Here is a 27,517-nt window from a genome sequence, read left to right on the forward strand (position 1 = left end):
TTCTTAGAGCAGAGGTGCCAGTCCGTGGCCATGGCAGGACTGGGCCACAGAGACAGATCTCCACCCCCGCACGTAATCCCCCCACCCACACCACCCGCACACACAGGTGACCCTACCTTCCATGCACACGCCCCTCCCCTATGCACATGCATGCGAGCACGCCCGTCCTTGTGAGTATGTGCCGCCCCTTTGTGCAGGTGCACCCCTCCCCTCCACCCCTTTGCACACGTGCACGCGAGCGTGCCCTGCCCACCCATGAGCATGCCCCACCCACCCGCGAGTGCGGAGTGTGCCCCCTGTGCACAAAGCCCCCCCCCCCCACCGGTCCATGACTTAGAAAAGGTTGGGGACCACTGTTAGAGTTCCTTAGCAAAATGACAGTTAGAAAAGAAAGAATCTGCTTCAGGAACCTCTTCCTTGCCTGCCCTGTCTTCTCCTAGTTTTTCTTCTCCTCTCCTTTTCTATGCTTTTGCCAGTTTATAAACTGCAAGCTGAGGAGACTGGGAGAAGTCAGTTGAGGGGAGGTGGCAATGCAGAAGCCTCTCTGGAAAGGAAGGGTATGTGCGTACTAGAACCCTCCATGACAAATAGAAACTATGGGAATGATAGATTTTTATTGTTCTACGGAAATGAGTCATGACAACTCCTTCCAAAAGTTGGAATACTGAAAAGACCAGAGGCGAGGCTCCGGTCGTTGTTCCGCCGGACAGTGGTGGCATCTCCCCCACCTTTTGCTCATGCCAGTGGTCATGGCGTGGGACTATGGTGGAGAGGATGTTAATGTATATGTTCACAAAATTGGTGAAGATCAATTATGGGGCGTTGTTATGCCTATTTTATGTTTTAGTTTATTTTTGGTAGGTTGGTGGGAGGCAAGGTTACACACGGGACCTATTGGAAAGAAAACTTTCGAATTCACATGGGTAGAAAAATAAGACTTGCGACTTTAAACGTTAAAGGTCTGGGATCAACAGTGAAAAGAAGAATAGAAGCATTGTTGAGGAAAAACAAGCTGGATATTGTCTTTCTACAATGGACTCATCAATCAGAAAATGGAGTTAATGAGTTAAAGATGAACAATATAGACATTTATGAAAAAAAATTGGAACTTCTAAATCTAGAGGTGTAGCAATTATAATTTTCAAAAACAAGCAGCGCAAAGCCCGTTTTTTGGAACAGCTGACCAGCAGGGCCTTTGCGATGATTGTGGGGGAGCGCTCCCCCGCGATCATTGCAAAGCAAATTTTCCCCATGGGGCCATCGCAAAGTGATCGCTCTTGCGATGGCAAAAAGTCCATCGCAAAGCAATTTCATCGCTAAACGGAGCGATCGTTTTGCGAGGCACCACTGTAGTGTTAAAATGTACAATCATATCAAATATTTAGGTATAAACATAGAACAACTCAGAAATTAAAGGATTTTTTTTAATAAATTAAAAAATGAAATTAAAGATGAATTGCAAGAGTATGCCAAATTGAAACCATCGCGGTTTGGGAGAATTGCTATAATAAAAATGAAAATATTACCGAAGATTACTTTTTTATTTAAGATGCTCCCAATACAATTAGAAGAAGAGGATTTTAAGTATTGACAGGAGTTAATTAATGCATTTTGTAATCAAGGCAAAATATCTAGAATAAATAAAAGATACTGGTATAAGGCTAAAAAAAAGGAGGTTTAGGTATGCCTAATGTTAAAAATTATTATATAGCAAACCAATTAAGAATTATTGGAGATATTATATACAATAAAGACAAATTAATTTGGTGGGAGATAGAATCTTCAGAAATAAATGGAAATGCTGAACGATACTTGTTTCATATAGTAAAGAGAAGTTTAATAAATCAGATGAAAAACACGTTTTAAAGAAACCTGTTAAATATATGGAATAAATATAAAGAGAAGTTTTGTCCCTCAACTTCACCATTAAAATTAGTGACTGAGATAGAGTTTTCCTACAAATTTAAAGGATTTAGTAGAACTGTTTAAGAATAAAAGGGTAGCAAGACTGAAGGACTGGATGTGTAAAATGAGATCGAAGGAATTGATTATGTCTAAACTTGAAACTAATCCTATCATAGTATAATCTTATTCAGTTAGACACCTGGACAAAGGATTGGTTGAAAACTATTGGCAAATTTAGAGAACTTACCAAGTACGAACAATTTCTGTCATCACATGAAGATATGCAAGATACAATTTTGAAAGGAATAGTAAGTAAAATATATAATATAATTTTGGAACAAGAGGAAAAAGAATGGGGAATAGAAGGTTTGAAATTAATTTGGGAAAATGATTTAAAAATAGCAATTAAAATAGAGGATTGGATAAAAATGTGGAGGATGAGAGTCTTAAGATTAATGTCAACAAGAATAAAGTAAATTTTTTTAAAAATCTGCTTAAGGTGGTATTTGACTCCTGTAAAATTAAATATAATAAATCCAGCATACTCCAAAGCATGTTGGAAATGTGATGAGGAAATTGGTACGTATTTTCATATGTGGTGGGAATGTAAAGTGGTTAAGAAATTTTGGGAATTGATTTTTAAGGAAATGTGTGATATATTTGGTAAAGATATTGATTTTAATGCTAAAATTGCTTTATTGTCAATTTTTAATAACACAGATTTGGATTATTACTCGAAAGAATTTATCACCAATTTTATGAGAAGTGCTAGAATATTAATAGCTAGATTTTGGAAAGACAAAAATGATATTAAAATAGAAGACTGGTATTGTGAAGTATGGGATATTGCATAAAATGATAAATTGACTATTGAACTTAAAATAAAAAGAGGGGAAATAAGTTCTAACAATTTTTATGATATTTGGGGTAAATTTGTGGAATTTGTGTTAGTGAAAGGAAGGGGGAAAGCCTCTAAAGAATATTCAATACAATTTTGGAGAGGTAATCTGTAATAAAATATTATTAAATGGAGTCCCGTGGGTATGGGGTACACGTTATAATTTAGTTTATAATAAGCACTATTATTTGTGTTTCCCCCCTGTATTTTTGTTGTTACATATGTGGTTTTTTCGTGTTTTTTGTATTATAACATAAAAATATTAATTAACAAAAGTTGCAATACATGTTCATACATTTTAAGTACGAAGCAGAGTGCTGCCTAAAAGAAAGTGCTTTAATTCTCGGCAGTGTGCTTGGTTACATTTCCTAGTCAAGGAGTCAAAGATCATACATTAAAAATCCAAACAGAATGAAACGTTGCAGGCATCACCATCAGAGGTTAATCTGTGAAAAGGACTTTCTTCTTGTTGTGGCTGGTCTGACTTGCCATAGGTTTTCCTGTGCTCGTCCTCCCTGCCTTCAACATGCACGTACACAGGTGTCACTCCCCATATTGCCACCAGAATACCACAGACTGGGGAACTTCCTAGGCTTTATAAATGAGGAGCTGAAAGAGTCATTTTAATAGCCCAGATTATTTTCCATCCCAGAGGTCCATGAAGGCCATAAGAATCCTGCCTGCTTTTCCTCCATAACTAGAGCTTTTCTTGTGTCCCGATTTCTTCTGAAGTGCATAGGGTGGAAATGCATGAGGGAGAATATTTTGTACTACTAATCAGGATGAGAAACTCTTTGCTCTATGTGACCTGATCATCTGCCCCTTTGTTGATATTTGTTCTGATATTTATTAATATGTTCTGTTGATATTTGACTTTCTTTCCTTTTTCAGCAATCCTTTCATTTTATTATGCTTATTTATTCTCCTTTCATTTTATTATGCTTATTATATATTTTCTATACAATCCTGGCATCTTGGTTGCATATACAGTGGTGCCTCGCATAACGAGTGCACCGTTTAATGATGAATCCGCATAGCGATCTATTTTTTGCGATCGCTAATGCGCGCATTGGGATGTTTTGAATGGGAAAACATTGCATTGCGATGATAGGTAAGTGTTTCGCTTACCGATCTTCGCATTGCGATGTTTTTAGAACAGCTGATTGGCGATTCCAAAATGGCCACCAGGTGCCCCAAATGGCCGCTGCAAGCATTTTTGTGCGGTTTCCTCGCTTACCGAGGCGGCAAAAATGGCGGTGCTATGGAGGATCTTCACTGAATGGTGAGTTTTCGCCCCATAGGAATGCATTAAACAAAGTTTAATGCGTTCCTATGGGGTTTTTAGTTCCGTTTAGCGATGTTTCCGGATAGCGACGATTAATCCGGAACGGATTAACGTCGCTGTGTGGAGCACCACTGTATTTGCTGTTTTTGGTCCCATACCAAGTTATGTGACTACTGGACAGTAAGGAATACAAGTGGCAATTTGTCGACTTGCCACTATGATTTACACCGTTCCATGGAGTAAATAACGAGTAAGATTCTAGCCAATGTGTTCTTACTGTTGGTGCAATTGTTGCAGTGCCTGTGTGTCACTTGTTAGCCTCTTTGGACATTTCTGTTTGGAGGGACAAATGGATTACACATTTTTCTATAAATAAATAATCAAAGAATAAAATGCTACAGTTCCCAGAGTTTATGCTGGCAGGCAGAGAAGCCATCAACATCTTTGAGGAGCTTTTTGCTCTATTCTGCACTCCCTTCCCTATCCGGCCCCTCTCACCAGCTCTTCCCTTGCAAGCAAGGTACATTCATGAGTGTGTGGAAAGGAGGGGAACTTGCCAGCGAAGGGGCTCAAGCTGTTATGTGTCTTGTGGTGAATTCGATTCACAAAGTAAGCTTTTTCCAAAATTGAAATGGTTTTGTCTTCCTTATCGTTTTCAAAATTATTTCCCATCTCTGATCATGATCTATGCTTCAACTTGGAATTTCAGGAATGGTTGTAACTAAGTCTATCAAAGACAGACAGCTATTTCTTCAGAGTGACTTCGCAGAATACATGTAAGATCCGCAGAAGACCTTTACTAGCTTCAAAGAAGCAGCTACAGTGTAGTGAAGCTTATCTTGCTGTTAAAACTAGTTAGGGGATTTGGCATATTGTGGTGAACTGAAATACAGTAGCAAGGGTGGGAGTTAGGAACCCATGTTCACATAACTAGTAATTTGAACAAAGCCAGGTAATATGAAATAGTGTCTGAAAAGAGTTCTGTGAGTTAGGGAGCAGCATGATTTCGTGCAAATACTAATGATTTCATCATCTTAGAACTGCAGAGCTGGAAGGGACCCTGTGGTCCAGCCCCTGTCAAGGAGTCACAGTGGAGAATTGAACTTCCAACCTCTGGCTCTGCAGCCAGAGATTTATAGGCTGACGTAGAATATGAATCAGAGATTTTGTGGTCAGAGGCTAGGACCTAATGTGGAGAATTACTTCTGGTGTGCTCAAACCCTTCAGAAGTAGAAGAGAATAGAAGTTAGCAGTAGAGGTTCCAGTGTTTGGCAGTTGTGAAGGTTCTGGATTGATAAAGCCTAGCTTTCTACCTTGCAAACCAATACTTTGCCTAGCCTTCAGGATATAGCTGCCACCTCCTATAGATTCTAGGCCAGCATGGTTTTCAATGACCTAGTCCCGTCTTTCCATGGGCATGAGTGATGTAAAGTTCTGTCATTTTAGCAATAGGTTACATATGTGCTTAAATACATCCCACTGAAATCAGTGGCACAAAACTGATCAACTTCGGTAAGATCATGGCCTTGTATGTTAAACTAATTACACTACTAGGTTTGGAAAGGTTATGTGTATTCAAGTTTATAGATTAAATCTTTCTAATATTTTGTTTCTGTCTCTGTTGTCGGTATGAAGTCTATTTTGATAAAAAGTAGGGTTATCGCAAGCTATCTAGATAGCTCAGTGAGTTAGATATCCAGCAGAGGTTCTGATTTCAACCACATTGTTCCTTTCAGGAGTAAAGGTTGCCTATGTAGACTTAGGGAAGCTGCACAGTTCCAGGGCACCCCCAGAAGAAGGGGGTAAACCATTTCTGTGTACTCTCTACCTAGAAAACCCTGAGGGCCACCAGAAGTCAGAAGTGAGTTGATGGCAAACAATTTTCATTATTCGGGTTAAACTTGGAAGTGGTACTGCTTTGGACTAAGGCAACAGTGACTGTGCCATTTGGAGGATTCTGGGAATTGTAGTCCAAAACAGTAATGCTTCCGAGCTTTGGACTATCCCGCATGAAAAAGAAATTCGTAAGAGCAGGTCCTCATGGAAAACAAGGACTTGCCTTTCTCATGGACACTTTTATGATAATAGAAAATCAGAGACCACAAAGATGCATAGTTGTGATCTGCCCAGTCTCAACCCAAATACGAATATGTACAATGTGTGATTGCATCTGAACTATGTTATAACAGGTTGTGTTTTGAGTAGAAGATAATCCCATGCTTCCAGTTACCCAACCAAACAACCAGAGATCTATTTTATGCTGCACAAATCTCATAGTTTGTCTGTTTGAGAATAGTTATGGGATAAATATTTAAGAAAAACAGGCATATGATATGATTAGTTGTGGGTCCATATTCACATTGATTGCTTCAGTTCTGAGAAATATTCTCTAATTATTGAAATAATAACTTTTAGTAACAATAGTTGCAACATGGTCAGTAATACTAATAAGGTTTTAATAGGTATAGTCTTAGTTTGAGAAATACAATCTTGGGCAGATTGTAAAGTATAAGCATTTTTCTGTCTTTTTCTTCTAGAAAGTTATTTTCTAGAAGAATATTTCAGCTCAAAATGCTAAGGGTTGGAAGCATTTGTCAGCGGAGGGAATGTTGATTTCCCTTCCCGCCTTTGCCTCTTGAGACCAGTCCTGTGTAGCCAATGACATCTTGTAGTCAACATTAACTGATGGTTTCGGGGATAATTGGATCGATAGATATGTGTATACATCCAGTGCTGCAAGATCCACTTCACAAGGCAGAATAGCTGATACTATGCAGTAATGAACATGTTTAACTTAAAATGTAAATGGAGAAAGGCAAAGGAATTACTCCATATTTTATTTTCCCTTGGTGTGTTCATCTTGCTTCCAGTATATGCAGTTTTTAATTTGATTGGAATGTTGGTTTTATGAAATACATCATTTATTTATCGGGCTGCCTGAGTGCGTTTCAGTTAGCTGTGAAATATTTATATAGTAGTTAGCAAAGGGAAAGAGAAAACTTTTGCTAGCTAGTTAAAAGGCTGCACAAAGGTCAGCTGTGTTGGTTCAGTTGGATACCTCTGCTCATTTAAAATACTGCCCATCTCTAAGCAAGCTGGAAGAGAAGCTTCTTCTGTGCCAGAGCAAAGAAGAGAGTGCCTGAAAAATGTAATGGGTAGGGACAGAAAAATAATTGAATTATGTGTTCTATTATTATTAATAGGTGGATTGGAATGCACAAAAGCTCACACTTGAATATGTCTGTTAGTCTTCAAGGAACCATAAGACTTGGGAACAATATCGTCTACCGTCTGTTTTATCTTTAACAAAATTGAAGCCAATAATCTAAGGATGCTCATACATCCAGTGGTGTCCTACTGGCCTTAGTGGGCATGGGTTCCTCTTATTGGCTTTGGCTGATACACTCTCATATTACTGTGAACTCCCATTTATGAGGCTGTGTAGCACTGAAAGGAAGGGGTAAGGAGGCATCTGATTCCTCTTCTGACCAGCACTGGTGAGTCATCTGTGTACTTGGTATGCCCACATTGTCCACTGAGAGTGCATCTTTTTCACTCATTTGGTAGCTCTGGTTGACCCAAACAAAACTTCAGGGGAAGACCTAAGGAGTTCAGCATGACCAGTGATTAACTTATTGGGGTTACATTAAGGTCCACTGTTTAACTTATCATTGGGAGCCTAGATGCTGCAGATACTTACGATTCAGCTCTCTCATCTGGATGCACCAGTCACTTACCAAGCCTGATTCAGAGTATTGCTGTGACCTTTAAACCTCTAAATACTGTAGCTCCTTTAGTAATCTACCTGAAGAAGCATCTTCACTCATATGTTCTGGTCTGATTATCAAGATCATCTTTGGTGATTCTTCTCTGGTGCTGCCGCCGGTAACAAGACAACAGGCAGCTACCTTAAAATGAGTCTGCTTCATAATAACCTGCAATCTGTGAAATGACATCTCTAGAGAGAATTGCCTGTGGTCCTCATTATGTTTTTAGATGTTAGGCTAAGAACTTCCTTTGCTGTGAATCATTTAATATTTAATTTGTTGTTTACATTATAATTTTTAATACTGTAATATTTGAATAGTGAAGTAATCTATATTGTTGTAGTTGTTATTATTGATTACTAGCTGATTATTAATAGTCTTTGTTTTTCCTGGTTGTAAACTATACCAAGGGCAATAAGATGTACTAAATAAATAAATAAGAAAGTTATTTAATTCACTACTGTCCAATGTGTTTGCTGGCTAGGCACTGGCAAAGACCCAGAAATGTAATAAGCACTTGTTGCTTTTTATAAGGGGAGACAGCCGTGTATTGATACTTTTTTTAAATTCTCATGAACCTTTGGGGTTGCAGTCTAATTATTGCTGATCCTCACTAATGACTCTTTCAGGGATTATCTCTTACAATGTCAGCCATCTGCTGTGGTTTAGAGTAATGAAGTAACTGGGTACAATTAAGGTTTAGTCTTAAATTAAAAACAAAATTCTTATGTCTGTTGAACCACCGTGGTAGACAATATAGATAATGTCTGTGTCACATCAGTTTTGTAGTTACATAGGTGAACCTTTAGGAAAAAGTGTCAAGGCTCACATTTACAATTCAGCTACCTAATGCACTCTGCTTTTTCATGCTACTTTTTTTCCTTTTCTTTTTGGTTTTCGAATATGTAAGTGCCAGTTGTGACATTTCACAAGACCGCCTTGAAAAATAAATTTCTGTCAAATCTATTGCGTATAAAAATAGTAATAATATATTTGCTCATAACATTTAAATTATCTCAGTTTTCAGAGATATTTAATGGAATGTTGTATGTTGCAAATAATCTTGAGTGAATGAATATTGTACAAGTGATTTTATCACCTAGATTACTGCATTTATTATACCTATGATGAAGCACACCGATATGAGTGAAAGAACTGAATATTTCTCAAACAAGATAATGTTTCTTCTAGTACTGTACCTGGTTTCTAATTGTAGCCATATACCCTAAGAGGAGAGCTCTGGGACTCTGTGTGCATATCTCACGAGGAGTAGGCTTGGAATTGGGCTTTTCCAATTTAATAACTTCATATAAATATTAAAAAGCTCAGTAAATAATGGACTTAACTTGGATGTCACTAGGTCCAAGATGCTGTAGCTGGACACTTGACTACAACAGAAATGCCTTGTGACCACAGCTTCAGTGGGTGCTGGTCCCTTTCTGGACAAAAGTGCTGGTTCTGACCTATACATCCCTCAAGGGTTTGAGCCCAGTTTATCTGAAGGACTATCTCCTTATAACAAGCCCTTCTGGCTTATAAAAGCATTGGAGAGCCCTTCTGCCATCCTTACAATCATGTTCAGTGAGGACACAAGAAAAGGCGTTTTCAGTAGCTTCTCCAGGCCTGTGGTGTTCCCTTCCCCAGCAAACTAGGCTGGCCCACTTCATGCTGTCTTTCTGCTGGCAGACAAAGGCCTTTTTTTTTCAGCAGCTTTTCATAAGTAACTGTCTGCTAAAGAGAGGGTTTAATGGGAGCTGGTTCAAACATTTTGTTTCAGTGTGCTTTTAAATAGTTCTGAATGTTTTTTATTCAGTAGTTTTAATTGTAATATGCTTATTATTTTAACATTGTATAGTGTTTTAGTTGTTTAAATATTTGTTCTCTCTCTCTCTCTCTCTCTCTCTCTCTCTGTCTCTCTCTCTGTCTCTAACATCTGCCATTCTGGATGTTATGTGGTCTTTTTATAAACATAGTGGGTTTTGGAGGGGTTTTTTTCTCTTTATTGTTTTATTTCGTGCATATTGTATAGCTTTATGTTTATTCTGGTTGTATCTACCCAGAGTAGTGGCTCGCCAATTGATGGGCAGGGCAGAAGTTTAATAAATGAAATAAATAATGCTTTGTAATCCATCTTGCATACCTTTGTTGGGAAGAAAGGCAGGGAAAGAAGGAAGGAAAGAATGAAACCTTTATTAGCATGAATAAATTAACCTCCAATACAGTTGAAATTAGTTATGATATATTAATACGATGTTTTGGTACCCTGCATCTAGCAGTTAATTACTGCTACAAGTAATTCTGTTCTGCCCACCAGATAGTTCGTCAGATCTGTTAGCAGTTTGTAAGATTTTAGAAAGGGTATTGTGAACGAAAATAATTGGTTGCCTAAATGAAATTGAAAAAAGTGGAACAGCAGTTCCTGAACCATCTTTTAAACAGGAAGTGCTAATGTATTCAAGAAAGTCATAGACCTACTTTCTAACCGCTGTAAATAGATCCATCAGAGATCTATCAGTAGAGGGATGCATTCAAGCAAAGCGTGCTGCTTATATACCGCCCCATAGTGCTTCAAGCACTCTCTGGGTGGTTTACAAGTTAATTATGCAGGCTACACATTGCCTCCCCAATGAGCTGGGTACTAATTTTACCAACCTTGGAAGGATAGAAGGCTGAGTCAACCTTGAGCCAGCTACCTGGGATTGAACCCCAGGTCGTGAGTGCAGTTTTGGCTGCAGTACAGCGGTTTAACCACTGTGCCACGAAGAACTTTTAAAAACATTCCTTGCTGTAAACACTGAATATTGGTGGTACAAGAGGGGCATTTGGAAGGCCTCACTCCTGTAATAGGCTTTTTACATTATACCTCATCCAACTGTTGTTGTTTTTGTTATTATATGCCTTCAAGTTATTTCCAGCTTATGAACTTGTTTGTTTGTTTGTTTGACTTGTATGCCACCCGCACCCTGCAAGGGTCTCCAGGTGGCTTCCAACACCAATTAAAACAGTTCCATTGAAACAAATACACTAAAAACCAATATGGTTACATCTGTACAGTACTTTACAAAAGCAAAAATAAAACAAAAACAATCTACAAAAACAATCTTAATCCATAACTCTATCAGTTAAAATTAAAAACTTTCAATTTAAAAACTTCAGTTAAAAAACCTCCGGAAAAGGGAGGTTTTAACCTGGCGCCAAAATGTCAGTAACATTGGCGCCAGTTGGATGTCGTTTGGGAGGGCATTCCAAAGACCAGAGGCAGCTGCTGAAAAGGCCCTGCACCTCAGGCCATCCCTCGCATCTCACTGAGGGACGGCTCTTTCAGCAGGGCCTTCTGGCTAGATCTCAGTTGCTGGGTAGATTCATATGGAAGGAAGCAGTCCTTCCTAATGAAGCCACCTACAGTGGTCGTTTGACTAGATAGGCGGGGTATAAATGCAACAAACAAACAAATAAATAATGAGTTTCAGAAGCTCCTAACAGATCCTTTGCAAATTCAAAGCAATACGGATTATTTCATGGAGTCAATCCATCTCATTTCTGGTCTTTTCCTACTGTCTTCATGATTGTTTTTTTCAGAGAGTATTGTCTTCTCATGATATGCCTCTCAGTTTAGTCATGTTAGGTTCCACTGCACATTTGTTTGTTTTGTTTGCATGTATGTATGCATGTTATAATATGCTGCCTTCTGTCAATGGAAGTTTCCAAGGTGGTTCCCAATAAATTCAAATAATGGAATACAGTAATCAAATGAAAACATAATGTAATATAGGTCAGAATCCTGTTAATATTCACATACATTTTGCATAATTTGCTGCAGCTAATTATGCTTAATTGACTAAGAGTTGCCAGGAAGCATCTCACTTGAGCATGTGACCAGATACTCAATGGAGACATGCCCCAGCACCTCGTCAATTAGCTGCAGTTGGCCATGGCAAGTTGCAAACACTTTACACAAACAACAGTAAAATTTGGGTCATAATATTACGATATAACTAAATGGAAAACAATATTCAAAACTGCAGTTTGAAAACTGAAAAACAGATATAAAATCAGTAGGGGAAAAATCTGCCCTATCCAGTAATACCACTTAAGTGTCCAAATTAGTTTAAAACCTTCCTAAAATCTTTGTATTTCTTTGTATTTTTTCTTACCTTTGCATTTTAGAATGTGTTTTTATGATTTTTATGATTTGGTATTTCTTGCTCCATTTATGCTAATGTATCTTTGTAATATCTTGAACATTAGTTTGTTTCCACAAGTGATTCATGTGATGGTCCTATACTTACTGCAATCTTTCGTTTCTCCTTCCTTTCTACATACATTAAATGTTTCCAGTCTGAGAGCTGTTGCTTTGTTTTCCATATTTCTTACTATATTCTTCTTAGGATTGTGTTAGATTTAGTCTCTGTAGCTTGAAATAGCTCTATTGGTATGCAGTCTATTCCTGGTGATTTATTTCTTCCAATTGCTTTGAAATCAACTTCCTCTTTACTTTCTAAAACTGCTGGGTGTTCATTAAATGATTCTTTGAAGGAATCCATCATCCTTGCTTCTCTTCTGTATACTTCTCCAATATACTGTTGCCAACTTTTTGTTTTTGTTTTACTCTAGTCAGATAATATATTTCGCAGTTGATTTTTTTAGCATCACAAATATTGGTTTACATCCGTATTTGATTCCTGGGTTATTATGGACTGTAGTAGCACAAAGTATAGTAGAAAGGGTTCTTGCAGTCCATCATCGTATGTATAGGGGTGGGGAGGAGAATTCATTCCCAATTCATATGCTAAAATTAACTGTTTAACCTGTTTTTGTAATATATGCCATCATAGTGAAGTAAATTTTTTTAAAAAGAAAAGAAAAATAGAATGAATATAAAATACTTTGTTCTTCTTTGTGGTCTCTGTGAATGCACACAATTGGGTTATACTGTGCCTGCGTAGGACCTCTCAGAAACCTCTAGAGCTTAGAGATATGTAATTAGTGGGATTTTCCCTCGTGGAGCCCATGCTTTGCCCGCCAAAGACCTCAGTTCCTTTTAGCCACCGCTCAGGCCAGACTTTAAAACGAGCTAGTGCTGTACTTTCAATTTTGGAAATCATCTTCTATCGTGCCTTATGACCAATTCTTCTTCTTTTTTTTTGATGTTCCCTTGTGAGTTTATCTTCCTTTTATCCTTTTTCTGCGTCTTTCCAACTCCTTTCCCTTCCCCCTTTTCCTTCCCCTTCTTCCTGCTTCTTTTATGGCCCCCCAGGGCCGTTTAAGTGGTGTGTGCTTTGTACAAACAAGATCCCACTCTCCAGTGGCCACGATCGATCGATCGTTGCCTCTTCTGCCTTGGAGAACAACATCAGACACATAGCTGTTTGGAGTGCAAAAAGCTTACAAAACTAGCCCTCAAATTAAGATTACAAAGATTAAATCTCACCTTTGGGAGAAATCTCTCCACCCTCCAGCTCCCACAGTGGAACCAGGCTCCCAGACAGGTACAATGCTCGATTCTGAGCCCGGCAACCCCATCTCCAAGACCCAAAGAACAACTGAAGCCCTTGAGATCAAAGCCGACCTGAGCATCGAAGTCCTCCAAGTCGAAGGATGTCTCTAAATCGAAGAAAGACAAAACAAAACAAAAAAATAATCAAAGAAGTCACCCCAGTTGGTCCATCCATATTCACTGCAACCGAATCTCCCATCTCCTATTCTTGACGAATCTTCTAGGGAAGCTCCAGAGACTGTTTCTGATATAGATGGCATAACTCCTCCACCAGCCCCCTCCTTCGGCTGACAGCCTATCACCTAGTGTTGGCCCTTCATTGGCTGATGCCCCATCCAGCCTGGCCTCGACCCACTCGAGCCCTGCATTTTCAGGGTGGGCAATGTTTCCACTGATGTCTGAACATGAGTCTCTTCCGAGCTCACCCCCTCATAAGCGCAGAGCTAAGAAAAGACATCTCAGTTCATGCTGGTTCATTTAGAAGCTGAACAAGTATTCCGCATTTCAAACCCCCCCTCCTCCTCCAGTGGACACCCACTCAGAGGCAGTGCCCAGAGGAGGTGAGGCAGGGAAGCTAGGCTGCTGCCTCCAAGTGAGTGTGTGCTGGGGGAGGCAGGGCTTAGGGTGCTGAACACCTTGTTCAGCCACTAAACAAAACAGCAGCATCTCTAAAGAAATCTGGCCTTCCCTGCACACTGTGTATACAAAATAGTGCTTAGAGATTAACCTTAAGTCTTCAAGGGGCTTATTATGCCACCAGGTACAGTTTGAATACATCACCTATCTCTGCCTTTCAACAAGGACGAATATTTATGTCTTGAATGGGTTGAGCTTTGATAGGTTTACTCTCATGCAGTCCATTACTGACATGAGATAATGGTTTGGAACTGTATATTTTGATTTAGAAGGAAAAGAGGAATAGAGTTGGATGTCTTCAGCATAGTTGTGTCACTGAACCCTAAACATGTAACAACCAATACCATGTCTGTGTTTAAATGGCATATAAAATATAGAAACAGGAGTTCTTCTTCTGGAACAATTGTACAATGTAGTCCAATTACATTCAGTAGGTTCTTATATTTGAGGTAAAAAAACTATTACATATCATAATACTCTGAGTATTTTATGTATTATATACTATATTTTATAGTAACAAATATTTTATATGAAAATGAAAATAGAAATGATGGAGCTTTAAACAGTGATACATTAGCAACTGAACCCAAATGTTCTTTCTTCATGACAAGTACACTTACATTCTATGATTTGAAGGAGAAAAAGAAACCTTGAAAAATGCATTACTGTTGACATTTGTGGGAGGTATGTTGCTGCTATTATAGGTAATGGCAACAAAAGCAGAGATCTGTGTGTTTCAGAAACACGGTAGAGCTCACTCCCTTTCTGCTGTGAAACTTTTAAATCTGAGATTGAATAGCTCAGATCATGGACTGGGAGAAGCTGGCCCTCCTCCCGCCACTGGTGGGGAGTCTTACTGAGTTTGGAACAGTCGCCGTTCCTGGTGATTAGGGCTTCTGAACAAGGTGAAATATTCTGATATATTCTTGAATGTTCCCTCTCTGCATCAGCCAATGTGTCTTTTTTTTCTTACAGATATGGAGTCTGGAGAGCGGTTAACATCAACAGCAGCAACCTCCTCTACAACAGCGACATTGTCTCCTGCTTCTTCATCTTCTTCTGTAGTTTCAGCAGTTTCCAAAGGTGGCCTTTCCACTGGAGCTGCATCACTAAGCTCCACAATCAACACCTGTGGTAAATAACGTACATTTTGCAATGGAGATTGTTTGTGGCATGGGTCTTTAGCTTTTAAACACTGTCTTTTTAATGATGTGAGGTTCCTTGGGTCCTTTTTAAGGAGAAAGGTGGGGTAAAAATATTTTAAATAAACCAGCCTTTGCAGGATAAAAGAAGAAACTTTTTTCTTGATAAGAAGAATGTTTGTTTGTTTGTTTGTTTGTTTGTTTGTTTGTTTGATTGATTGATTGATTGATTGATTGATTGATTGATTGATTGATTGATTGATTGATGTAATTGCATTTCTACCCTGCTCCCATTAGTGCTGAGGCACTACTCAGGGTTGTTATGATAAATATAAAACGAAAAATTAAATAAAAATAAAAAAATTAAAAGCAAATTGCAAATAACCCTAAAAGCAGATGGTGCAAACAGTCATATAAGAATCAAAGCAGACAGAAGGAAAAGGAAAAGGTGATCAGCCAGGGTCAGGGTGGAAAGCTTCCTTGTAAAGCCAGGTCTTTAGTTGCCACCTAAATGTCAGCAGGGAGGAGGGGGCAAGGCAGAGCTCCTCCAGAAGCTGGTTCCACAAGGCTGGAGACACCGCGAAGAAGGTCCTACCTTTTGTAGAGGACCTATGGGCCTCCCTCAGGGTGGCCACCCAGAGGAGCTTTGACTGAGATGATTATGTGGGTCGGGCAGATGGCATTTAAGGAAAGATGCTTCAACACGTAACATGGGCCTAAACTGTGGAGGGCTTTATACATGAGTGTCATAACCTTGAGCCTGATCAAGGATACAAAGGGCAACCACTGAAGGCAAGCCGGAACCAAGGTGATGTGGTCATATTTGCTTGCATCCACCACATTGTCTATCATCTTCCCATCCTATATTTGCCACACAGTGTAAAAGGACATTGAAACAGATGCTTAAATGTCTAAAGCTGGTATAGTTATTGTAGGAAATTTAGAAAGAAATGCCTCCTCTGATATGCAAGTGTAGTTGTTTCACTGTGGCTATGATATCCCACGGGGAACTTTTCCAGGTAAGATACGTATGAAGCTTGCAAATCTTACCCAAGTAACATCTAGGGAAGGGCATCTGAGGATTTCCTCCAGGGCACCAAAAATGTACTGCGTGCTGGAATCTAAAGATAAATGGATGGATGTGTGGTGAGGAAAATGAACCACAATACCTCACACCATTATTTACTTTTCTGAAAGCATAAACAATCTTTTTTTGGTGGAGGAGTATAAACATGACAAACAATAAATGATAGAGCAAACCACATAACTTGCTAAATTCGACATAAATGAGAACATTTAAATCACTGTTGGACATGAAATGACGCACATTAATAAAAGGCACCTTTAAGCAATTCTGTTTTAAGTAGTTTTTTGACAGGAAACCTCTATTGGTAATTTATTCCAGAGATATGGGGCCACAATTGAAAATGCCCGGTCTCTGGTGGTAACTTTCTTGTCCTTCTTTCAGGTTGTTGTTTTTAACAGTAACAAATGCAAGGAATGGGGTGAATGGATAGTTGTTTTGTAAAAGACACGTTCCAGCAGGTATCAGGGTCCTAGGGCTTTATAGGTAATAATCAACACCTTGAATCAAACACAGAAGCAAACCGGAAGCCAGTGGAGGCATACCAGAACTGGAGATATGTATTCATATCTTTTGGTACCTGTAATCAGTCTGGCACGGCAATTTGGTCTAGCTTGCTTTCCATACTAGCTTCAAGGACAGCCCTATAATAGTGAGCCTCACAGTACTCTATTTTGGAGATTACCAAAGCATGAACCAATATTGTTAGGCATTTCCTCTCCAGGTACTCTATATTTAATATAATATGTAGTTTAGATCTCAGATGCCAGTTGATTCCAAGTCACATACCATTAGAGCAGTGGAAGACTGGGATTATATGGATCCTTGGCTGTCTCAGTAGTTTTCTAAATCATTTAACTTTTTTGTCCTGCTGCAGGCAAAGCACTGCCAGCAGGGCAGCCACAGTGACAGAAAGGTCCAGCACTACACTGGGCAATGTCCATAGGTGGGTGCCTCTGCCCACGGAAGGAGAGGTCCGGAGTATCCAGTTGTCTTCTAGGTGTAGTCCCATACATTTTAGGACTAAGATTTATCTTTGTAGCTATTGTTGTCAATGATATCCCTTCCTCCCATCATTATATGACGATTTGCATGGGCAAAGGTGCACAGATCCCTGACATTTTGGACATCTTCACATGGATGTACTTGCTTTTCATTTGTCCTTTTGTTGGTGTCAAAACAGACATAGTGGTTATGATAGCCCTCAATTTTAAAGATATTAGTAGTAGCCCTTTTTGGAGACTGATAGAGATCAGGACTGTGATATTAATGAAGGAAGAATGCACACCTCTTCCCCTAGATATGTTCCCGGTCAATATTGCCCCCTGCTCCTTGCTGCTGCTTTTTTCTCTATGGGATACAAAAGAAACCAGTACCATAAAAATTCTCTGCATGTTTGTCTCTATGAGATGAAGGTATTTGGTTACAGAAAGCAGAGGAGGGAAGATGGTCAACACTCTTCACTTGCAACATGCTCTCATCACCAACCTTGCCCTAGCAACTGCTATTAATGTATAATTTGAATATGTAAGTATACGTATTTGTCAATTGCAGGAGATCCCAATTACAAAAGCTGGTTGGAGACAGTTAAGAATTGTAACTGTACTGGCTTTGCTGTCTGAACTATAATAGAAACTCCATGAATTGCCTGAACACTGTATCACTTAGTCTGGTATGCATTAAATATAATATTAATATATTGCTGCATATATTAAAAAAGCTTGCACGTCTGACAGTTTCTCAAGCTATTTCTTAGAAGAACTATTAGCCCTTAGTGTTGGAATTAATTTACAAAGGTCCTCCCTAGGGTTTGTTCTTAGAATCTTTCTTAAATGTGTGGGATTAATTCTGAAACATGTGACATAATATTTAAGAACAAAATATCTCTTAAGCATGTGCAGAGGTGCCTCCAGTGTTGTAGTCTGTGTACAAAGCCACATAATATGGATGGATGTGCATGGGGTGCGTGCGCCAAGACATTGCCTCTGTGCCTCACAAACTGTGGAAAATTCAAAATTGATCTGAATACAGTAATAATATTTTTAAGGCAGTGTTTGCCCTCCACCAGATTGTTACAGTTGCTGCTCTAGTAATGTTGCCTTTCATTATTATATATTGGTTGTAATAAACAGTTAGAATTAATGCAGTTTGGGAACTTTTTCTGATGTCTTGAAAAGGTTTTTTTTTTAATTCTTGTAAACTGTTTAGGTGTGAATTTTGATAAACTGTCTACAACAAATTATGCAAAGAAACAATTAAGAACACTTTGTTAACCAATTTTTATGTAGCTTTTATTTTCTTAATAAATCTTTTATATGTACCAAGTAAGCAAAGCTAATAGCAAAATTGGTTTGATCCAGATAATGTTTGCTTCAGTGGTGAAAAGTGCAGGTCAACCATGACTCAGATAGGTTTGTTAAGAAAGTGCTGGAACTTGTGTTGTTTTTGCATTTGTGCAATTTTCAACATTTGCACTCCATGCAAGTAAGTACACCTGGACAGAAATAGAGTGAAATCGGTTGAATCTGCCAACAATGTCTCAGGTAGCTCTCTTAGCTACTCTGGCAGTCTAAAAGATTCTAAATTGCCTCCTCTCTAACTGGATACACATATATGTATAAAATAATCAAGCAAAAATTCTTGCATCAGTCCAGGCACTGTCCCTTAGGTAAAGGTAAAGGTTCCCCTTGACATCTAGTCCAGTTGTGTCTGACTCTAGGGGAAAGTGCTCATCCCTGTCTCCAAGCTGTAGAGCCAGCGTTCGTCTGTAGACAGTTTCCGTGATCACGTGGCCAGCGCGACTAGACACGGAACGCCGTTACATTCCCACCATGGTGGTACCTATTTACTCACATTTTTACATGCTTTTGAACTGCTAGGTTGGCGGGTAGGTGGGGCTCGTCAGCCATGTGAGGCAGCCCATCTAGGAGAAGGAAAACTCTGATTTCAAACCTCCACTGCCTTATGGCTATATCCACTGATGGGAAAGTCTTCAGGAGATAACCTTGGGGCAAAATCCGGAGCCAGAGTCCCGTAGACAGTTAGTGTCATTCTGCCAACTCCTGCGACGTCGCTGGAACGAGTTGTATTGGCTCTTGCCTTTCCATTGGACTATTTCAGTGAAGTGGAGAGGGGGGATTTGCTGCTTGAGTAACAGCCTGTCCTCCATATTATTCTACCCAGGCTTCGTGCTCTGGAGAGGACACTCCAGCTTTGCATACAGTATTGAAATAACACAGGAACTAGCAGTTACTGGTTATAAGTTTTGCTCGATTGGTGTAGAGCATGATGCCAGGGCCTACTTCTGATGATGGGAGAGCCAACAAGCAGAGCAATAACCCTGCACCATGCAACAATCAGAAGAAAACATCTGCCCTAAATTTGGGCACCTGGAATGTTTGGACAATGACCCCTGACTTTTCTGACAACCTGCAGGAAATAGAGGACGTCCGCAAGACAGCTGTCATCGACATCGAACTGTGTAGACTGCGGATGGACATTGTTGCCCTGCAAGAGACGAGATTGCCAGACATGGGATATGTCAAAGAAAAAAACTTCTCATTCTTCTTCGTGGCCTCTGTGAATACACACATATGGGTTTAGTCTGCGCCTGCGCTGACATTCTCGGAGCATTCTAGAGCTAAAAGTAACAATTTTATGGTGTGATCCCCCATGAGGCACAAGCTCCTCCCACCCAAGATTCCCCTCAGTTCCTTTTTTCCGCCGTGCTGTAAAGTTCTACAGAGCATAGAGCTATTTCCACAGGGGTTTTCCCCCTTATCTTATTGATCAATTCCCTCTAAATTGGATTCTTTCCCTTCTCAATTATCTAATCTACGATCCCCCGTGAGTTATTTTCTTTTCACTTGCCAGCTATTTGGCTTACCCCTCCCCCCCCGCACACACACACACACGCTTCAACTGTTTGCTTCTTTCTCCTTCCCCGCCTTTTTCGGCCTACTCATTTTGACTCTCAGGCACATTAATGATTTTCTGCCTGAGTAAGCTACATCTTACCCAGATAGGTGCAGGCCGCAGTAGGGGACCCGACAATGCCAAGGAGTCCTTAAAATCGAAGTCTACATCAACAGAGGAATCCTCGCCAGAGGCTAGCAAATTTGCCTCTGAGGAGACGACATGCCAGCTCTACCTGCACAGACTCTGGGATCGCCTGATAGCCTCTGCTCCAACTGGCCATTCAGTGACTGCGCTACCATCCAGTCCGGCCATGGCCCTTTTAGCCCTACATGAGGGCGGGCATTTGACGTTCCTGAGTTGGAGCTTAAGTCTCTCTATCTCATGAGGAGAAGAGAGTGAAAAGGAGGCATGTCTCACCACACCCTCTCTATGAGCAACCATGAGAGAGACTGGTGATGGATGATTGTTTCAAGGGGCTTGTTCAAGGGACCCTGCAGGAGTTAGGGCTCTGTTGCCCTGTCCCTAGGAGAAGAAGGGCCTCCTATTGCCCCAGGCACCTTCCCTGACTGTCAGTGATTCCTCCTGACATGGGAAGCGCCTCTGTGTGTGAGTGCCGCACACCAACCCTCCTTCGCGCGCCTGCTCATGTAGCTGCGACTTCTGGAGGGAGCTGCACACCGAGGCTGTAGATGTGCCAGCAACATAAGGTAAGGCCTGGGTTTCCCTTTGGGGATACAATGGGCCCCTTCAGCTCCTGCGGCTAGCCCTGCATGTCAGTGCTTTGCCTGTCTGGGGTAACGCCCTTGGGTGTTTGGTATATTGGGCCTGATTTATCAGAGGCCTTGTTCACGTGGCTGCTATTTCCAAAACCAGGTGCTGAGGCGAAAGCTTTCTGGCAGCATTTGACAGCCCTAGTTTGCCTCTGAAAGGGGGGCTGCAGCAACTCCCACCACTAGCCCTGCTAGTCGGTGATATTCCTGCCTGGGGCAGCACCTGCAGGTGGCTGTTAATTTGGCACAAAACAGCCCTCTTTATCAATGGGCTCGCTCACAAAGTAGCCTGCGGCCCTGTCTCAGCTGCCAGTGCCCGCATAGGCTCATAAGGAAAGGACTCACAAGAGTCCACCCGAGAACCCTGCCGCTGTCAGGTAAGTCTGGATAATTTTCCTCAGGTAGGTCCTGTCACACTGACAAGGTTGCGTAGGACCAGTCCCTTTTGTTTGGGATAGGAGCTATGAGCTCTCGGCCACCATCACCATCCCGCTCTACCTGGCATCATTCTGAGCCATGGGCTATGGAGTGCTTTATGCCTCCACATGCACTTTACAGATGTAGTGCTCCCTCGAACTCGGCTCCGGCATCATAATGTTTGGAGCCTTGATCAAACCTGCTGTTAACCCATTCAGGTTTGAGACTCACATGAGTCGCTGGGGAGTGGAAGAGTTTCCAACCAATCTTCCTACACCCCTCTCAGTTGTCACAGATGGTCACACTCCTTTACTGTCAACAGATGAGTTCTTTGGTCAGCGTTGTTATTTGTTTTTGGTCGCCGTGTAGCCACGTACTCCTCTGCCATGAGGGCTTATCACCACTTATGGAGTTTGGTTCTGCCCACCCTGCAGGTAGCTCATGTGCAGGCTTACAGTTCAGGCCTTCCGCATCACTGGGAGGCACTGTTGCAGGTGCATCACAAACACACTGCTGCTCGATACGCCTGAAAACCAGTGTCTAAGCAACTGACAGGTTAGGGCCTGCCATTTGTTGGTGTATGGCTTTTTAGTCAGAAAAAGATTGTTATTCTTGATAACCTGTTCAGGATCTAGAAGGTAACACATTCATTGTGCTGTAACATCTGCAAGAGCCTGAAGATGTTCCCATCAGCCTATGGCGTTCCGGGAACGTTAAACGCCTCAACCCCAAAGTTACCAGCCGCCACCCCTAGACATGTGGGGAGGCAGTGCCTTGACCGGCAGAACTGCTGGTAGGACTGCAAACTGAGCAGGCTCTTTACTTCTCTGTTGTTAACCAGGCAGTCCGTTTGACTTCTTTCTATCATAGCTACCAGCTTTGCCACTATCTTTGATGTACATTGAACCCATTAGGATCGACCTCAACATGGAAAAGATTTTTGTTCTTTTTCTCTACCATATAACACTTTGGCAGGAAAAGATGCTTTCCAAATTCCAATCCATCTCGTGTCAAGGCCCATTATGATCGAGCACGACCGGTCCTGGCTTCAAATCTGCCAATTCTGGACATAAGCTCGGATCTCACTCCTTGAACTAATCTCCCTCCAATATGATGCGATCCATTATCATCCTCTGTCACCTTCAGTGTGCTTCTTTTCATTCGCGCAGCTCACTTCTCAGTTCACCGCATCCTGTCTATTGGGAATGGAGGAACCGCCTTTTCCAGACCCAGCCATCACTTAGCTGAGCACTTACACTAACTATGCTGAAGCTAATAAAGGATGCTTGCACCAAGCCACTTCCTATTAAAGATCTAGGAAGAATGTATTACAGGTACAAGGTACGAGGAAATGACATAGAAATTTTGGGATGACTCCAGTCCCATTTCTATCATCGTAGAACAAATTTATCCAAAACGAGAAATGATTTCCCTGAACCCTACTAATAAGAATACGGAAACATTGATGTCTTTGGCAGGGAGACTTATTCCCTTCATTCACTTCTGCTCCATGTGGCCAACTATCAATCACAATAGGCGCCTACCTGGAGCAATTTTGGTCTCAAATTCTACCTCTCTTGAAATCCATTAAAACAGAGCTTAGAAATTCTTGCTCTGAGACCACGACTCTAGCAAAGCAACACAGGATTGCTGCTTGACATGCAAAGGGCTTCAACTACTGTCACATCCTTAGTATCTATAGAAGGCTCACCTAGTCACGAACCACTGGCTCATCAAGGACACATAGGACAGAATTGAATGTCTTCCATTACATGGTACCAGTCTCTTCAGTCTTAGACCGGTGACACTAGAAATATTATTATTATTTACACAGAATAGGAAAACAGCTAAATTATATATGGGCCGACAGCCCTTTCATCCCTCTTTCAGTTCTACCCATAGTCCTTTCAACCATGTCTGGAGTTTCAGCCTCCCAGACATTTCGGTTCATACAAGAATGTCACCACATCTCTCAAGGTTACGTTATATAATTGTCTTTGTTCCCCTTTGAGTAACGTTAGACTCACTCTTTTTGTCTATATCCTCCAGGAAGAGACCTCTGCCTCCTGGGCAAACATGTCATAATCCAAGTTCCTACATCTGGCTTATGCATGGCTTCTACTTCTATGCTATTATATACATAGAAAGGACGGAGGCATCCGTCCCATCCTTGGTCTCAGAAATCTTTTCATGTGTATTCTACCGCAAGTTTCAGATTCCAGCCTCAACACTATTATCTAATCAGTAATTCCTAAGGTTTCACTGCCATTCAATTTTTCAACATTTGCAAGGTCTTTCAGATGGTACAGGATATCAGTTTGATAATAACCTTCCCCTGCGAGATATGGACATCTACCTGTACTGGTACTATAGTGTATGTTTTTCTTAAAAATACTACTACTAATAATAATTATTATTATTACTAGCAATCATCTCCCCAAATTCATGGCCTCCACGGCTTCAGTGCTAAAGCAATCCAGACTCAGCCTCCAACCACTCCAATAGTGGTATCTTTTCCTTTTGACCAACTGCAGGATCCCTAATCCAAGTAACTGCAAGTTCGGTTCTATCACCATTGGAAAGTATCGACCTTCAATGTATTCACTGGGGTTCGTACGCCGACTACAGGTTTTATTGCTCCTGTGCAGGTGTGGACGGAAACACTGTTGGGGACATATTCATATGGCAGTGGACAGGGAATTTGCCATAACTCTTCCCTCCGATACATTTCATTCTACGGAGAATCTTCCATCACAATCATTCCTAATCAAATGCGATCCAAATACCTCCTTGAGGTACTTGGTCCTAGTTCGCCTGTCTCAGATCGATATAGACAGACACATGTCAGTTCCCTCTGGTTCCTCACCTCCTAACTTCCATGAACTAGGCAACCTGGGAAATACTCCCACTTTGGCATCAGTGCTCGATCGAGCTCAAAAACCATGAACTCGATGTCGATGTGTAAATAAATAAATCTTTATTAAATATACTGAAACAAAGAACTACCTTACCAACTTTCTTAGAAACTGTTGCCTACTTGGCTTTCTGTTTATGCTTTAAAATGTTATAATCTGCTATTGTTGCCCATTAACCAGATTATTCTGGTAGGTAGGACTTTTGTCTCACTCTAGGGTCAAACATCTTTTCACAGGACTCAGTACCATCCGTCCTCCATGTAAACACATTGTTCCTCAATGGTCTATAGATTTCTAAATTCACTCATGTGCCTGCCATTCGAGCCCATTTTCTCTTCAAATGCCAAATTACTTACTTTGAACAGCCTTCCTAGTGGCTGTCATATCTGCCAAAGGAACGCGCGAAATAGCTGGATTGTGATTTGATCCACCTGTTATTCAATTTTCGTGATAAAGTGACTTCCTACTTTAATGTCTCATTCCTGACGTATTCGACTAATTTTCATGTTTATCTATGCTTCATCTTACCATCATTCTTCAGATCACCATCATCTCCTTTAAAGCACATGCTCCACAATATTTATGTAAGATGCTCACCAGCATTTTCTCTGGACACTACCAGAGCTTCTAAACAGATGACAGGCTCTTTTGATGCTTTCATTCTTTTCATTTCAAAAGTCTAGTTTCTTCCTATCCATCTCTAGATCGATGGTCCAGGCTGTATCTATGGCTTGCCAGCAGTCAGACGAGTCACCGTCTAATTAGCTTTAGCCTCGCTCCACGGAGTGCTGTCTACCTCGGCTGCATTCAGAGTACAATCGAGACTCTCGACATCTACCGTGCACCAATATGATCCATGCCATCTACCTTTGCAGAGCAATACTGGCTACACGTGGGTACATGCAATACCACTAGATTTGGCAGAAATGTGATGCCATCCTTCCTACCGTGACGTCCCACCTGCCAATAAGTAAGCTTGCCAGTCACCCATATGTGTGTATTCACAGAGGCCACGAAGAAGAAAGAAAGGTTACTTACCTGTAACCATGGTTCTTCGAGTGGACCTCTGTGAATTCACACTACCCACCCATCCTCCCCTCTGTCGTCACGGGTATCTTATTGTTGTATAACTCTCATGCCCGGCGGACAAATTGCAGGAACTGAGGGGAATCTTGGGTGGGAGGAGCTTGTGCCTCATGGGGGATCACACCATAAAATTGTTACTTTTAGCTCTAGAATGCTCCGAGAATGTCAGCGCAGGCGCAGACTAAACCCATATGTGTGAATTCACAGAGGTCCACTTGAAGAACCATGGTTACAGGTAAGTAACCTTTCTTTCTTCTGCCAGGAAAAACCATCGAATGTGACCAGGGAATATGGTGTTGGCTTTGCAGTCAGAAGTACTCTGCTGAGATCCATTGTTCCACTTACTGTGGGGAGTGAAAGAATCCTGTCTCTGCAGCTCCACTCATCAGCAGGACTGGTCACCCTCATCAGTGCATATGCACCAACACTGTCATCCACAACAGAAGTCAAAGACAAATTCTATGACAGTCTGGCAGCTACTATCAAAAAGGTCCCTGAGAGAGAACTACTGTTCATTCTCAGAGACTTTAACGCTAGAGTTGGTGCTCATCACAACTCTTGGCCCACCTGTCTAGGCCGTTTTGGCATTGGGAAGATGAATGAAAATGGCCAACGCTTGCTGGAATTTTGCTGTTATTATAGTCTTTGTGTCACCAACACGTTCTTTAATACAAAGCCTCAACACAGAGTTTCCTGGAGACATCCAAGATTGAAGCATTGGCATAAGCTTGATTCGATCCTCACTAGATGTTCTAGCCTTCCTAGCATTACGATCACACGCAGTTACCAGAGTGCTGATTGTGATACTGATCACTCCCTGGTGTGTAGCAGAGTAAAACTGCGAACAAAGAGATTGTATCACACTAAAAAGGAAGGAAGACCACGTATTGACATCAACAAGATTCGCAATCAAAGAAAAGTGTAGGAATTTGCCCAAGCCTTCCAGGCCCGGCTGATGCAAATGCACCTGAACGATGGGAACATTTCAAGAACGCTGTTTATAACATTGCCTTGTCCACATTTGGCAAGAAGACCAAAAAGACGGCCGACTGGTTCGAAGCCCATTCGGAGGAGTTGATCCCAGCCATCGAGGATAAGAGGAGAGCTCTAGCAGCATACAAAGCCTGTCCTAGTGAGTACAACTTGCAGGCTCTTCAAGCTGCTCGTAGCCAAGTCCAACAGACTGCCAGGAGATGTTCCAATGATTCTTGGCTTCAGCTCTGCTCTCAGATACAGACAGCAGCGGAAACAGGTGACATCAAGGGAATGTATGACGGTATCAAGCAGGCTTTAGGTCAAGTACAGAAGAAATATGCCCCCTTGAAGTCTGCTACAGGCGTGATCATCCAGGACCGAGCACAGCAGATGGAACGCTGGGTGCAGCACTACTCTGAGCTATATTCTAGAGAGAATGTAGTAACCGAAGAGGCATTAAATAACATCAAGTGTCTGCCTGTCTTGGAAGAGCTGGACAGTGAACCAACTTTAGCAGAAATAAAAGCGGCCTTGGATTCCCTTGCCTCTGGCAAGGCACCTAGAAAGGATAACATCCCCGTTGAAGTTTTGAAGTGCTTAAAGAGATCATCACCACTGAGCTGTATGAAGTCTTTTGTCTTTTCTGGAGGGAAGGTGGAGTACCACAGGACATGAAGGATGCTAATATCATCACACTGTATAAGAACAAAGGCGACAGGGGCGACTGCAATAACTACGGTGGTATCTCTTTTCTCAGCGTTGTAGCGAAGCTGCTGGCCCGTGTTGTGCTGAAGAGACTCCAGGTGCTTGCAGACAGAGTCTATCCAGAATCACAGTGTGGATTTCGAGCTAATAGATCCACCACCGACATGGTATTTTCCCTCAGGCAGCTGCATGAGAAATGCAGGGAACAACAACAGCCACTCCTTGTTGCCATCATAGATCTCACAAAGGCCTTTGACTTGGTTAGCAGGGACAGCCTTTTCAAAATCCTTCCCAAAATTGGATGCCCACCTCAACTCCTTAACATTATCAGGTCCTTTCATGAGGATATGAAGGGCATTGTAGTTTTTGATGGCTCAACATCGGATCCTTTTGACATCCAAAGCGGAGTAAAACAAGGCTGTGTCCTCGCGCTGACCCTGTTTGGGATCTTCTTTGCTGTCATCCTGAAGCAGGCCTTTGGAACTGCAACAGAAGGTGTCTATCTCCGGACTAGATC

The 27,517-nt window shown here is 41.3% G+C and overlaps 1 protein-coding gene across 29 annotated transcripts in view; it reads left to right on the forward strand.

Moving 5' to 3' along the window:
• Window positions 1-27,517, forward strand: part of BAZ2B (bromodomain adjacent to zinc finger domain 2B) — a 297,222-nt gene that overhangs the window by 158,008 nt on the left and 111,697 nt on the right. For all 29 annotated transcript variants that reach the window (XR_013536707.1, XR_013536710.1, XR_013536708.1 and 26 more), the window contains one exon: window positions 14,964-15,122. Coding sequence is in view for 23 of the 29 variants with exons in the window: in XM_072982530.2 (XP_072838631.2) it covers window positions 14,966-15,122 (157 nt within the window). In the remaining 6 variants the exon portion in view is untranslated. The remainder of the gene's footprint in view (window positions 1-14,963; window positions 15,123-27,517) is intronic.

Source organism: Pogona vitticeps, chromosome 1 (genome assembly GCF_051106095.1).
Source record: "Pogona vitticeps strain Pit_001003342236 chromosome 1, PviZW2.1, whole genome shotgun sequence".
Taxonomy (NCBI): domain Eukaryota; kingdom Metazoa; phylum Chordata; class Lepidosauria; order Squamata; family Agamidae; genus Pogona; species Pogona vitticeps.